This window comes from Corvus brachyrhynchos, unplaced genomic scaffold (genome assembly GCF_000691975.1).
Source record: "Corvus brachyrhynchos isolate BGI_N302 unplaced genomic scaffold, ASM69197v1 scaffold21, whole genome shotgun sequence".
Taxonomy (NCBI): Eukaryota; Metazoa; Chordata; class Aves; order Passeriformes; family Corvidae; genus Corvus; species Corvus brachyrhynchos.
This window is the reverse complement of record NW_008236924.1, coordinates 531433-546501: the sequence shown is the minus strand read 5'-3', so window position 1 is coordinate 546501 and position 15069 is coordinate 531433. Positions and strand designations below refer to the sequence as shown.

The 15069-nt window shown below is 40.9% G+C and overlaps 1 protein-coding gene across 1 annotated transcript in view; it reads right to left on the bottom strand.

The window, feature by feature from the left end:
• MAML1 (mastermind like transcriptional coactivator 1) overlaps positions 1-6664 on the bottom strand; it is a gene marked incomplete at its 5' end in the record, with an annotated part of 13376 nt that extends 6712 nt beyond the window's left edge. The window contains 2 exons of the mRNA XM_017728031.1: positions 2949-3212; positions 5246-6664. Of these exons, the coding sequence (XP_017583520.1) occupies positions 2949-3212; positions 5246-6664 (1683 nt within the window). The remainder of the gene's footprint in view (positions 1-2948; positions 3213-5245) is intronic.
• Positions 6665-15069: the final 8405 nt, after the last annotated feature.

Below are 15069 nucleotides of genomic sequence, written 5' to 3'. Positions count from 1 at the left end.
CTGCTGCTCCTGCTGCTGCCGCTGTTTCTCCTAAGAAAGGTCCAATGCAAGACAATTTGAAAACTAATCAAGCTTTTTCCAAGGGCTATCTTGGATAAAAACAAGCTGTCTGCATATTTCTATGCACAGCTGGTAATCAAAGGGGCTTCTGCAGCCCTAAAGTCACTTCAGGCTTTGTTCTCAAGGCTCAAACACAGTCAATTTACTTTGATGAGCGACAAGACCAGGATCTCAGAGACAACAGCATGCACTACAAGAGTTACTGCAGTCCATGTCTGAAGCCTTTCAAACTTCGAAAATCTGAGATGTTAGTGGCCTAATCAGTAACATAATCAACGGGCACTTTTAGCAACACTTTAAAGACAAAAAGAGGTACAGGTACAAAAAGAGCAAAAGTGAGTGTATAAAAATAATAACATTTACTTTTTTGGTCTTTATTTCCAATGTATTTTAGATGCCTCTTTAGAAACCAGTAAAAGTGCAAGTCAGAAATATAAAAAAAATTACACAGAAATACAAAAACCGAACATGTAAATATTTTCTAATCCTTGTCTGCAAATATGAAAAAATATACACAAATCCATATTATCATAGATCACAGGTTTTCCTACAAGATTATGGAAAACTGCAGAACTAAGTCCATAATACAAGTCATACAAGTTTTGCAACCATTGTTTCAAATCGCTTTCTTAACAACACACTGATCAACTAAAACAAACCCTACTCATGACACAAAATAATTGTGCCTCTTTAAAAGCACATTTTAAAGAGCACAGAAATTTATGATCAAGCCATTTGAAAAATAAACCAAACGAATTTTCTACTAGGAAACTTTAGGGAAAAATGAAATTTAAAATCTTGAGGGGAGTGTAGATGTAGTGATAGTACACTCAGATCTTGACAGTCTTAAGAGCCAATAGGCTGCTTTTACAACACGAAATGTATCAGGCACAGCATTTCTGTCTCTTCTTACTCAGGTACCTTCAGCGAGACTGAAATTCTGAGAAACGCCCATAGTGATACAATGCACAACCACCTACTTATCCAAAAAGTTACACAGAGCACAGCAGGGGACAGAAATTCCCTTCCAAGAGTGTTGGGGCAAAGACACTTTAAACAAGAGACTGGTGCAATGTAACAAATAGCAGATACACATCTCTACCACCCTTCCCAAATGTCTCCAGCTGCGAAGCTGTTGAGACATGCATAGGAATGAAGAGGGCAGGCCGCTTTACAGAGGACCTGCTGCTTGCAGGACCAGTCAGACCTGAAAGAGGCTGACCACGGAAGCCAACAAGAGATGCCATAGCTCTGAGAGAAACCAAGAACTGCAGAACCTGGCTTGGGGGAAAAAAGTAAAAAATACGCAGAATACCAAGTGAAAAGACAAATTTATAGTGGCAAGGAATGGCACTGAAGCTACCTGAAACTACAAACCTCCAAAGTAGACATCAACAAGTTCAGAAATCTTTTTGTAAAACTGCATCCAGTATCATGCGTATCCAAAGAAATAAACATCAAATCAGAATGCTAACAAGACCTAGCTTGACTGGGCAGTACAGGGCCAATAAATGTGGCAAATGCAGTATCTAAAACTGTTCAGCTCCAAAGCAAAGCTGCTCCTTATTCGGGACCAGAGTCCCAGCATCACTATACACAAATGGAAATTACAGAAGTTAGTTGTAGTTACCATTACTAGGACATGAATGAAATATTTTCATAATACTGATATTTACTGCAGCAACATGTGCTGGCAAAGCAGAAGCAAACAGATAGGAAAAAAAATATTTCAATGCTGTGTTTGAGATATGCTACTTATCATCTCCCCACTGTTCAGAGATATCTAACACCTGTTAGGTCCATTATTGTCCTAAGGAAACCTACTGGGCCACAGCTCTAAGAGCTCTAACAAAGCTCTAATAACCACCATCCACCAGACATGCAAAATCACAAGCAGGAGGTCACACCCTCTATTTCCTTTCTCCCCACCTGCTTTCAAAGAATACCTGTTTGTTAACATTTTGGGAGAGTAATGATTACTCATTTCTGACATTTGATATTAACATACAAGTTACCAAAGACTAATTGATTTACTAAAAAGTACTCTAAGCTCACAGATCACATAACTCATGGAGAAACGTGATTTTATTGATGATTTGGGCATTCTCTGTCTTTCGGTCTTTGATAATGTAATTCCCCCACAGTATTCCCTTAGTCCAAATTGTTTTAACCCAAATATCAAAAACAGATCTTTACCACACTCAAACACTGACAACCACATTACTATGTTTTGTCTACACTGGCTCCAGAACTGAAGGGGCTTTTGTGTCACCTCTGTTGAGACCTCAATTTTAACTGGATGTCTCCAGGTGATAAAAGAGCCATTGGCTAGGACCTGGCACAGCCACAGCTCCACAGTCCTGCAGATTCTACTACAACCTTCCCCCGCAAAATGAGCTTTCATATATTTTCTGTTCAGAGGAGACTGTATCATTTCCTTCTTAAAGCTTCTGACGGGCAGCTGATTCAGGGAGACCTTAGAGCACTTTTCAGTACCTAAAGGGGGATTACAAGAAGGCTGGAGGGGGAAGGTGTCTCAAAACTGATAGAGCAAGGGGGAATGACCTCTATTTGAAGAAGGTTAGGTTCAGATCAGGTGTTAGGAAGAAATTATTTACTGTGAGTGTGGTGAGGCATTGGAACAGGTTGCCTAGAGAAGCTGAGGCTGCCCCATCCCTGGAAATGCTTCAAGGCCAGGTTGGATGGGACTTGGAGCAACCTGGTCTAGTGGAAGATGCCCCTGCCCATGGCAGAGATGTTGGAACTGAGATGATTTTTGAGGTCCTTCCCAAGCAAACCATTCTCTGATTCTAAAAGATCAAAAAGCTATTTTACGCACCAAAGCAAAGCAGCACAAATTAAAAAAACAGATAGCTGGCTGCTCTCACCTGTTCTGCCAGCAAATGCTGCTGCCTCTGTTCCATTAGGAATTGCTGCTGCTTCTGTTGCTCCATGAGCAGATGCTTTTGTTGCTGCTCTCTCTGCTTCTGCTGGTCCATCAGCATTTGGTGTTGCTTCATCACTGCTGCTTGCTGCTGATAAGCTGGGTTGCTGTGGTTACCTGCCATGGAGACGTTCGGAGCCTGGGCACCCACCCCAGGGCCTGGGACAGAAACAGGAACACGAGGAACAGTAGGAGCAGGGTTCTGATCCTGCAGAACACAGGAAAAGCAAAAAAAGTTACAGAAATGCAGTAACTTTTTCACTTGTGAAGCTTCTTATGGAAGCTCAGCTAATTAAAGACAACCAAACACCCATCTATACAGTGCCAGACACAGAACTGCCAGTTTGGAGTTAGGGTCAGAAGCTCCACAACATTTAGGAAGAGAGGCTTTAACTTCAGTCTCAAAGTACTTCCCAAACTCCAGCTCAAACAGGTGAGTATAGCTCTGTGTGCTCCTTTTCAGGCAGTTACAAACAGCACTTCACACATCCCAGCTTTAGTTTACTTTGGTAGCAGCTTTTCAAACACTACATTTTCTATTTTCATTATATGAAACATTTATTTAAATCCTGCCTCTTCTGTCAACATTTAATACTGCAAGTGTTTATGTCTCCCACCCTAAAGTTGCTTTCTTTTAGTATCAGAGAATTTACTATTTGCAGGTGAAGGGGAGAAGGCTTCCACTGGTCAAAATGGGTCTTAAAGTATTTTTCCAGCAGCCCAACCATCACCATACTCCACAGACAAAAATACTACTAAAGATAAGTCTGATAGTATTCGTTTTTCTTAAGTCTGCATTTTTTGGCATTTTTTTTGAGACTGGAACTTGGGATAAGCAAAAATAACATGTAACAATTATCATTCAAGATCCGATACTGCCCTCTTAGTACCAGCAAATCCCTTTGAAATTTGACAGCTTTCATCATTATAAAGCACAGTTCAGCCTCATCTCTAATTGCACAAACAAATGTTATGTTCAAGTTAAGAATTTAGCTAATGGGTTTGGCTGTTGGTTCTCACTTTGCAGTTTCACAAGGAATCATGGACCAAATAGAAGGAATGCTGTGCTAAGTTGTTCTGTGTGCAAGTTTTTGAGAAATTCTCCAGAAGCTTTCATCAGTATTTCTGTTAGTTCAGTGCAAGTGTGGCAGTGTAGATGCAAGGTCACCCTCACTGTTTTTCAGTGAGTGGGAGATGTGACACACACAGTCGTCTCTACCCTTCTTCTTCCATCAAAATGCTGTTAGACAGTTACTTCTGCCAGCTTTAAAAGAGATTCTTTTTTTTTTTTTGTGCTTTATGAAGCAAACATTGATCTCAAATTTTTATTCGTACACCGGTGTGGTCTTTATCACAGACTATTGAGAGCCTTTTCACAGGTTTTTTGTTTTGTTGAGGGAAACATGACTAGAGCTGGATCTCAAAACAGCTTTTGCTGGAGGAGCTTTAATCCTTGTAACAAATACCTTTTTTTTAACAAGCCCTCTCGTATGTGCATTGCAGGTACATGTTACAGAATCCCAATGAGTCTATACTTCCACCCACTACATAAATTTTCACCTGCAGCACACCTGTAGTAACAGTTATATACAAGGCAAAGGAGCACCACCTGGAATTTTCTGTTACAGAAAAACCTGAAGCATATGCTTCAAGCAAACAAACATTACTATTATTCATTCTTAATGATGTATTTCTCTCCTATGCCATGTTTCCCCAATGCCCAGAGACTTAGCCAATAAAAATCCTTAGAACTGAAAGGTGCCAAGGAACACCCAAGAAACGAGGAATGCAGCCCCCACTTCCACCTCTCTGCAAAAGTAGGTCTTTTTATAGTAAGCCAACTCTGACACAAGTAGGGACTAAAAACAAGGAAAAGAAATCAAAGCTTCTTTGAGAACACTGTTTAACACTACCGTTTTATATGAGTTATTTTAGTCAAAAGTTTACAAAGCATCTATTTATCTTTTTAAGCAGAGGCTTCTGTGAAGCATGACATAATTTGTTGCCCACAAAGTATATTAAGCTGGAAATCACACGTTACATGACCTAGAACCCAATATTAAAAACTGTCCCCAGTGGAAAAAAGACCTTATGATTCTTGTCTCAGCTTATTGTATACAGAAATTTTCTCTTTAAAATCAATGAAAACACTTGAAACTACACCAAGGAATCTGTACTCCAGCCTTACCTACCCAACAACCTTAAATCTGCTACTGAACAAAGGTAATTCAGGACATTCACCTGACCATGTGGCAGTCGGTAGGCAATGTTTCCAGACTTGGGTTTCAACAGGATCATCCCATTTTGGTCATCACTCACGTGGGATAGTGGTGGCTGCTGGCGCTGCTGGAGGTATGCCAGCATGGGAGTCTTGTTCTGCCCAGGCACTGCCACCCCCTGCTCACACTCTGCTTTGTAATGGGAAAGAGGTTTGGTGTTCCCATAGTCCAGCATAGAGCCTTGACTATTCACAGGGTTCTGGTTCAAGCTGTTTTGCTGATGACCCAAAATGTTCACATGGTAGTTGCCTCCAGCTCTCGGTGAGCTTTTATTTCCCAAATTAGGCATCATGAGTTTCTGATTGTTGAAGTCTGGCTGATAAACCGATGGGCTAGTGGGATTTTCCATGGTATATGGGACAGCCAGTGGACTATGGGAAGACCCAGACTGTTGCCACGTAGACATCTGATTTGTTTGGTGGACTTGTGAAGCTTGTTGCTGGTTCTGCAACATCTGATCTCTCTTCTGCTTGGCAGCAATCTGCTGAAGTTGATGAGCAGAAGACATTTCTTTGGCACTTCCTGCACACTTCCCAGGTAACAACACAGGCCTCTGGACATTCTGAGAGTGGTTTGATGCCTGCATCATGGGCTGATTAGGATTTTCAGTCATTGACTGACTGGAAGATGGGAACATAGCCTGGGAAGTACCAACTGTTGTAGAAGCAGCACTTACAGGTACAGAAGCAGCACCAATAAATGCTGAACCTGAAGAAGTGGCTCTAACCTGGGGAGATCCCAGCTGTTCTTGTTCAAAGGGTGCTGGGGAAAACTCAGTCTTTATGTTAATATCTTGTGGCAATGGAGTCTGTGCAGCTGAATTTGAAGAATCTGCATCTTTTTTGTCTTCAAAGTCGTCATTGAAGAGATCCTTCATGTCTTCATCGGGCACTGATCTATTGAGCTCCTCAATAAGTTCCTTCCATTCTTGCTCATTTAGGTTAAGATCAGGCATCAAATTATTCTGAGATATAGAACCTCCTGCTACAGGATTCATACAGGGAAGCTCATCTACGGGCTCCTGCTTCAGCTCTTTGTTCAAACTCAGAGGAAATGAGTCATCTGCATCACCACCTCCATTCATCTGCAGGCTGGAATCTGGAAGACACTTCTTGTTGATGCCATCGAGCCCCATCGGATGTTTCCCATTAAGTTGTAAGGTATCTCCAGTGCCAGATTTCTTGTCAAGATGATGGAGTGGAGACACAGGGGGTATTCCATTGGAAGAACCACTCACTCCAAGACCATCATCACGACGCAGTTTCTTGGACACAGAAAACACATCGCCATAGCCATTCTGCTGGTCTCCATTCTGAGGGGAAGCAGCACTGTCAAGCTTTCTTTTCACAGTCTCATGGAGCTGCTGAAAAAGAAAAGGAATATTTTACTTGTGTAGTTCTATGTTACATAGATCTGGATTTTTATCTCTTACCAGAACATTGTCTAGCTCTGAATAAAACACTTCAGAAAAAAATCAAAGATTGTATCTTTGTTCTGGTAACATTTTGTTTTACAAGTCAGCACATGAGATGACTTCCTCACTATAACCTCTTAGGGAAAATTTTCAAAAAACATGTACTACTTCAAAGAGAGAAGTAGTGTGATTTTCAGACAAAACTAAAGGTGCCATATACTCTGACAACAACAAAAAGTTGAGGAATGGCTGTGAACTGGAATACGTTATGGTTTTTCCTATTCAAAATGAAAAAAATATTGAAGAATGTTAAGAATCAAATTTTAGATGAGAATAAAACCCCATATTTTATTTGATCTATGTACACACACTGTGTAATTGTTCCATGAGACTGTTTTATAAAGCAGTCTCACATTTAAATATTTAGAAAAAACAAGTGATTCTCTTGTGATAACTTTTAGAGAACAACTGTGTATATAAATTTTGTAAACAATCACACTTTTGGCACTGAAGCAAAACCAATTTGTCACTTAGCGACCATTGCTTCACACTTGTGGAAAATGCAATTCAGAGTTCAGCCAGTTCTATTACAGCAGAGCAAGTTCATTCTTTTCCTCCTTTCTCCTGAAGTATTTTCCAGCTGCTCTGACCACCAGAGCCCCAAGCAGCTCCACAGTTGGCCTCTCACAGATGGTGAAGGCACAGATTCTTTTTCTCGTGGTGCCACCTAGAAGCGACCAGCAGCTACAGCAGCAGCTTCACAGCCACAGCCTGAGCACCTTTGTTCCCTGTTTTTCTCCTTCCTGCCAGCATTCTTGCAAATATAAAGTTCTTTCTATTGACCTCAAAAGCATCTGAAAACAGAATTCCTGCGCACATCAAAGGTGACTATAAACTTTTCCTTCCCTCGGGTGCATTCTATAAAAAAAATTGAGCTTTGCTGGTGCTGGAACGCTCCACCAACGCAGACAAACCTGTAGGGCAGAGACACTGCTCCGACAGCGCAGGGAACTTAAAGAGGGAGCTGCCATCAGCTCCCGACCCGGGTGAGACACCGTGGTACATCTCAGCAAGACACACGACAGGAATCCCCACCAAGAGCTACCCATCTGAGGCATGGGGTCGCTGAACAACAGCCCTCTCAGATGGCAGGAAAGCAGCTCATTAAACAAACCTCAAGGCAAGTATGGTTCTTTTCATATTACCTGCAGTCTTCATAAGGCAGTCCACTAACCCCTGGGGAAAGCTGTCTCATCCAAGGAAAAATGGGAAACCTCAAGATCTCAGCATTCAAGCAAGAGGTTGTATGTAGGGCCAGCATAAATTATCAGAAGAATTTTACACACTTGCCTGGGCAACAGCATTCTTTGATTTACAGACAGAAGGACTGGTTCACAGTTAATAGTTGTTTTTTTTTTTTTTTTTTTTTTTTTTTTTTTTTTTTTTTAACAGTCTACAGTTAGCTGCTCTTTGGGGGAAAACAACCTCAGACCATCTGTTTAATTCCTGCACAGGTAACAGCAAAAAATCCCCATTATTTGTTTAATGCTTGCATAGGTAAGAGCTAAGTCGTATTTTTATCTGTGGGACAGCCTCCAGCTTCCCCAGAGACTGTGATCTTCTAGATGGCTCATGGAAATAGCAGCAGAGTAGCAAGATCAGCAGAAGACTGAGTAGGATGAGGTGAGGTGTACATTTGGAGAGGAGGCTGGAACTTGAAATCTCTTAAGTTAAACATTAGGTCTTCAGCTTAGAGTAGCAGCTCTCTAGTGAACTTTTCAAATACCAACTTGAAAAAATAGTGGAAATTTACTTTTTTGCAAAAAGGCAAAACAACAGAGAGCAAAGAAGCTCAACTCCATCACAACATTTGGCTTTCAGCAAGTTTCCAGTTGTTTACTTAATACTTCCACCAGGAAAACTGAAGCTCAAGGTGGATGAGTAACTTGCCCAAGGTTATATGATGAGTCAAATTACTCAAAGTTTGGGAATGGGTCCTCCTTAATTCTAAATAGTTAGGGAAAAAACCCACTCCCTGAAAACTTACATAAAAGTAATAATTTAGTTTTGTGAGCTACATTCACTGCAGTCTAGAAAAAGATACAGACCCCTAATATCCAGCACAGGAACTCTCATATCTCTATGGGTTTTAACAGTCATAACACTCTGATATCTGACCCTTGGAGACATTTTGACTGTAAGTTGCTCGAGACAAAATCCTCCTTTCACCTAAAACTGTATTCCTCTGGCAAAAAAAAAGGGAGATTAAGTTCCTCCCCAGTTTGTCTGTGTCTATCCAAATAATCTGGTCTGAGGGGGAAAATAACAAGCTGCATGTGAGATACAAGTCAGACTGCAAGCAATCTACATATCAAGCGGCTCCAACAGAGTTCTCAAGGCAAGAAAAACCTGTTCTCTTCTGCCAAAACTCAGGGGAAAAACCAACCAACACACGGATGAAGTAAAGCATAGCTTGCTACTCACTAAGAAAACCCCTTCAGCTTTCATTTTCTTGTTCATTACCATCCTGTAAGGCACAGTGGTCCTCTGGTACGCTGTCCATGGTTTCCCAAGCAGAATCAATCAATTCTATTTATAACACTGAGCCAATAATTTCCACTGTCACAAGATCAGATACAGTAGTGTATTCTCATTTTCTCAGCGTATTCAATTTTCCAACAAAAGATGAACTTCTGAGATCACTGCTATCTAGCTATGCCTAAAAATATTACCCCAAAAGCATTTATTTGAAGTATTTATATCACTGTAGGAGCAATGCAAGGCAGGGGATGTGAGCAGGCCTCCGTCCTTTGGCCCAGGACAGGACACAGAGTTTGTCAAAGAGCCACTGAGGGGCCACAGGCTGCACCTCCTCCACATCACATCACCTGAGCTGCATTTTATTCACGTGAGCAGAACACACAGTCCTCAATGTGGTCGTAAACACTTCCTTGGCAGGAGCACACATGCCCAACTGTGGATTCCTCATGCACAGAACACAAGCTGACAAAACCCAGGTGCCATCCATGACAACAAAAGGTGTCCAACACAGCAGCCTCTGGCCATATAACTCACACACTGACAAGGACACAGGCCCGCAATGCCAGAGATGGATGCACGCCCAGGCAAATGACAAGGCTGCCAGCAGAAAACAGACAGCACACAAAGCATTTTGATATATTCAATCTCTGTCTAAAACCCACCAGTTTTACCACAATGATGCTCAGCCCTACTGTAGTCTCACTGCAGGGGCAAATTGCCTGACTTTGTAAAAGCTGTCCAAAACCTACTACTGAAGCCCAACAAGAAACCAGAAAAGCTTCAAATTGCTCAATCTATTGCTTGTCTGTTAGCACTGGCCGAGTTCAAAACTTCAGAGGCCAGGGCAGTGCTCTCTTATTGCCTTGGTGGGAAGGGGCATGAATCACTGACCAAAACAGTGGTACAAAGTTGTTCTGATTGGTTTTGTTGGTTTTTTGGTTCAGGTTTGTTTGTTTGTTTGGTGTTGGCTATTCTTCTGTGGACTCAATACCTGAAACTAGATTTAGATAATCATCTGAAACCAGTGACATTTCAATGCGTTAGAACTTAACAAGCATGAAAGTTTAGCTCACATTGTTTGCTTGAAAGCAAGAAATCCTTTACCAGTCAGGACTGTTAAACTGAGGACAGTCAGCTAAAGTCCTTTTGCAAAAATCCACTACTTTGCTATACTTTGCGTCCTGTAACTGAAGACAGTAAATATATCTACATAAAAATACAAACTGCATGCAGGTTTCATTTTAAAAAAAACCAAACCACCTAGTGAACATGACAGAGAAGAAACTTCTTAAAAATCTGGTACTCATACTGTGCCTTTCAGGCTCTGTATAATGTTCTTACTTAGTTTTTTAAAGCATCTGTTACAGAGATTTAAACATTCTTACAGGATTCAGTAGAGCTTCAATTTTTTGTATTTTACTTCAAATTAGTTTACCATTTCAATATCAGAATTAAGTCTATAAAGACTTGTCCTGATCTGCCAGCAAGAGAAACATAATGCTGGACATTTTCAAAGAAGAAATGCTATATCAGCCTATAAGCATAATAAAAAACTAGCTCAAATACAGCTCCTAGCATTCTCATCTAGAAGAGGAAACCAAATCAGAATACATCCATTTTTCTGCCATGGAAGTAGCAGTATTGCAGCACAGATAAGCTCCCATGAACCAGAGTTCACAGTAGGTCCTCTATAGACACTGATTCTCCTCCCCTGCCTCGCCAAGGACAGGAGCAACAAAGATGACAACTGCTTAAGCTGGAATAACAGTGCAAATACCAGACAGTAGTGTATGAATTTTGAATAGAAAACATAACATTTTGAGTACACACAACAGTAAGAACTCTCCATTTACTGTGCATCTACCCACAGCTTCCAAAGTTGCATTCCCCCTGCAAGGAAAGCATTTTATTACCCAATGTGTTCCTGCATTCCACTGTGCTGTCAGAACCAAACTGCTGGACTCATTTTAATTTTTACTTTAATTCCAGCAGACTTTTGTATTTGGGTGACTGCCTGCTGGAGCAAAGAAGGGCTGTGGATAGGCATGTCTATAAATATCCCAAGCCTGCATTAGTCACAAGGGGCAGCTTCTGCTACAGGAATTGTTCTGCTGAATCAAAAAAACTCCTGTGCCTTCAGCTGCAATGCCAGATCCTCCACCTCACTTGAACTTAAACAGCAGCCACAGCAGCTCAGTCACTCCCAGATCCTTACAACTTAGGAAGCATCACTGCATATCTAACTAATCTGGTAAGGGAAATGTTTCAAACATAAAACAATACCTCACAGAGAATTAAAAGGAGACAAAAGAAAAACCTGTCTGAGTTGTTGGGCAACAAACTATCAGACTTGTCAGCAAAAACAAACAATGGTGGCAAGACTACACTGCACCATAGCTATATATAAATAACATGCAAATAATTTGCTATTTTTGTGGTAAAACATAATTTCACAATTTAACACCCCTATACCACAGCTTACACAAAAATGAGGTCTTTCGAACTGTTAGAGTACCAGCCTGAGCTTCGTTAGAGGAATGTCATTAATGCTTGTCAGTACACTCTGGGCAATCTATTCCCCTTAATTTATTACTTTAGGTCTTTCAACCAAGAAACACTGCATTGCTCTCCTCGGATTTAAATTTCATTTTAAACTTTTTACTTGGTGCCTTTGCTTAATTTAGAATTTAACAAATATTAATGTAAAACATCTATCACTCCCAAATAAATGCTGCTCTTCAGCTTTAACACAAAGCATTCTCAAGACAGGCCACTGACTAGACCTTCAGTGCTCATTCCAGAAATACTGTTTGTGGTTTTGTGGCAGTCCTAGACAAAGCAAGCTCTCTGCACAACAACTGCTCTCAGGTGGGGAAAAAAAACCCAGTAAGAAACAGGGAGCAGCTCTCCTTCCAAGACACCACATCATAAAACAAGGAGATGAAAATCCAGATCTTGCCATTCTCCTCACTCACGTCAGTGAAATGCCTTTGGTTCAGCTGAGCCATACACTGCCTTACAGTCTACCACAGATATATAAGGAAGTCAACCTTTCTCCTGTAGAGAATTTAAACAGCATTATTAGATGAACTTTCATGTATCAGAACCTGGCAGAGAAAAATTGTTCTAGGATACAAGCTCTGTCTCTTCCCAGCTTCCTTGTTTCTCAAAAATGTAAGATTAACAGAGCAAACACATTATCCAAATATCAAGCATCTTCTACGTTGAACACAGCCTTAATAGTGTCATATTAAACAACAGAAATGGGAAATAGATGTCAACATTTGAATTTCCCATTAAATAATGGTCTAGAAGTTTTTTAAAAGTAGAAAGCTAGAAGGTTTTTCAACGTTTTTCTCAAAGGAAGGACAGGCCTACATGACGCACAAAAAATCCAAGGTACTTCTGTATCAATACTGTATTCTCTCAGTTTCCATAGCTCAAATTGGAAGAGAAAATATCTGATTTTGTCCACGTGACAAATCATACAAGACACTAAGGAGGAAGTGGCGGTGCCACCCTGTTCCCTGTGACTACTGTGGATTTACAGAAGGTGCTCTGCAGCACAGCACCTGGCAGTGCCCACACTGTCCACACTTGTGGCAATGCAGCTTCATGTCCTACTACTACAAGCCCTCTGATGCTAGATCAAGAAGCCTTCACCTTTACATGAACTGCTCTCTCATTCAGGGACCAAAATAAATGCTTCACTAATGTTCAACACAAAGTACCAATTTCCAAGAGTAGATTCATATGCAGATTCACAGAAAAATCTGGATTGTTACAGCAGCAACAGCTGATATAATGCACGTTGCACTGAGCTAGCAGCATTCTTTGGAAAGGAATGTGTTCAGGATGTTTTAACACAAGATAATTTTGGTGTTCATCCAAACTTCATTGAACATTGGAAATCAAGCTCATGTCCTTCTCATTCAAAGCACATGCTCGGTCTTGATAATGGCAACATGATGGGTAGAGGTAAAATGCCAACCTAGAGAGGGACCTTCTGGGCCACGGGAATTAAATTAGCAGCAGAAGTGATGTTGTTGTTGTTGTGTTTTTTTCCAAGACTTGAATTACTAAGCAAACCAACTTTATACCCCAGCAACGAGGCGATGAATCAGCAGCTGCAATTAAGCTCACAGTCATGGATCCTAGGAAGGAAACAGCAGGCCAGCCCGAGGAAGAGTCATTCATACACTAAAACCCTCTTCTGTTGTGCAAATTGGCCACTGGCAGCAGCTTCCTGTACAAGGGCTTCCCCAGATGTGCAGTGCACTTCAGAACCTGCTGCTGTTGAGAGCCTTCATTATAATGGATGCTAATTAGATCAAATCCACATCCAAAGTGATTTAAGAGAAACAACACCAATGAATTAGAATCATCTTTCTTTTAGAAGATCAATATGAAGTCGTGTGGTGGCAGTTTAAGCAACAGGATTTGACATGCTAAAGAGCCCTGACTGTAATGAAAATACACATTATTAAGGGGTAGAGCCCCATATGCAAAAAGCCTCAGAGCCCAGCAGGAAATAAACAGAATCTCCCACCAAGTCTTTAGATAATAAAAAACAAGTTTGAGTAATTTTTGTTTTGACACAAGTTTAGATTCAAGATCAGTCTGCTAAACAACAGCTAACTGTAAAGTTTTGCAGAATCAATGTCAGGAATGCACGAGGTTTCCTCTCTTCCTCAAGCACCCTTCTGTAGCAGCCCTCTGAAGTGCTCTAACTGGGTCACAAGGACCTCAGTCTTCTCAACAGTCAGCAAGTCCTCGAGTCTCATAGGTGTATTAGCAAGAACAGAAGTAATTCAGTTAAGTAACGCTTTCAGTTTATCTTGTAAATACTACAAACTGCACCCCGGCTGCCTAGTGCTGGTCACAGTAAGGATGACATTGATACACCCGGTGTTTCAGTATTTCACATCATGCCCTGGACACTCGAGTATACAATAAGCTCTATCGTGTTTCTATTTTAATAACAATAAATGAGGTCCAAGACAGAGAGATGTATATCCTCCTTCCTTTCTAATCCAATCAAATACACAGAGCAACTTAAAAATACGACTTATTCCATATATTGACCTGAAGATGTCTTAGGCTAATCCAGTGTCCCCTTTTAAAGACGCTCAGAGAGGTACTGAATCATTTTCATGCAGGCCACCATTTAAAAATACCTGGTTTTAAGGCAGACAGGTATTAGGACAGGCAGCCTTTAAGAGGTTATCCTACTAACCTACATTACTGACACATTAGCACACAGCAGTATATTTAAAGGGCCTAGAATAAGTTAAGCAACAGCTATCTAGATATACAAACAGGGCTGTGTGAATATGTCCCGACAACCAGAAATGCTAGAGAAGCCAGAGAAACATTAAGATTTTGAGCTAAGCCAGTTTTTAATGGGTGGAGTGGGATTCTCATAGTGTTCACACCCACTAGAGTGAGTGGCAAACAAGCAGCTGCCTTGCCTCTGAAATTCTTTCCAATATGTACCAAAATTAACAGACACATTATTTGTCTTAAAACTTCCCCCTCAGTAATAAGCATATCCTTATCAAATGACTCCACAAAACCCTGAAAACCCAAATTAAAGACTTAAGCAAACAAAAATCCAAAGGCACCGCAGTATTAATGCCCTTCTGACAGTTTTTGCAGGGGCATTTTAGGTGAATTAGCCAGAAATATAACTCACAAAATATTCTGAATTATTTAAGCATCAATCGAAATCATGCCACTATCCCTACCCCCCCATGCCACAGTTTTTATATACTCTTCCAGCATGCAGAGGTGACGAGCGAAAACAAAACAGCGCTTATCGGCTGCGAAGT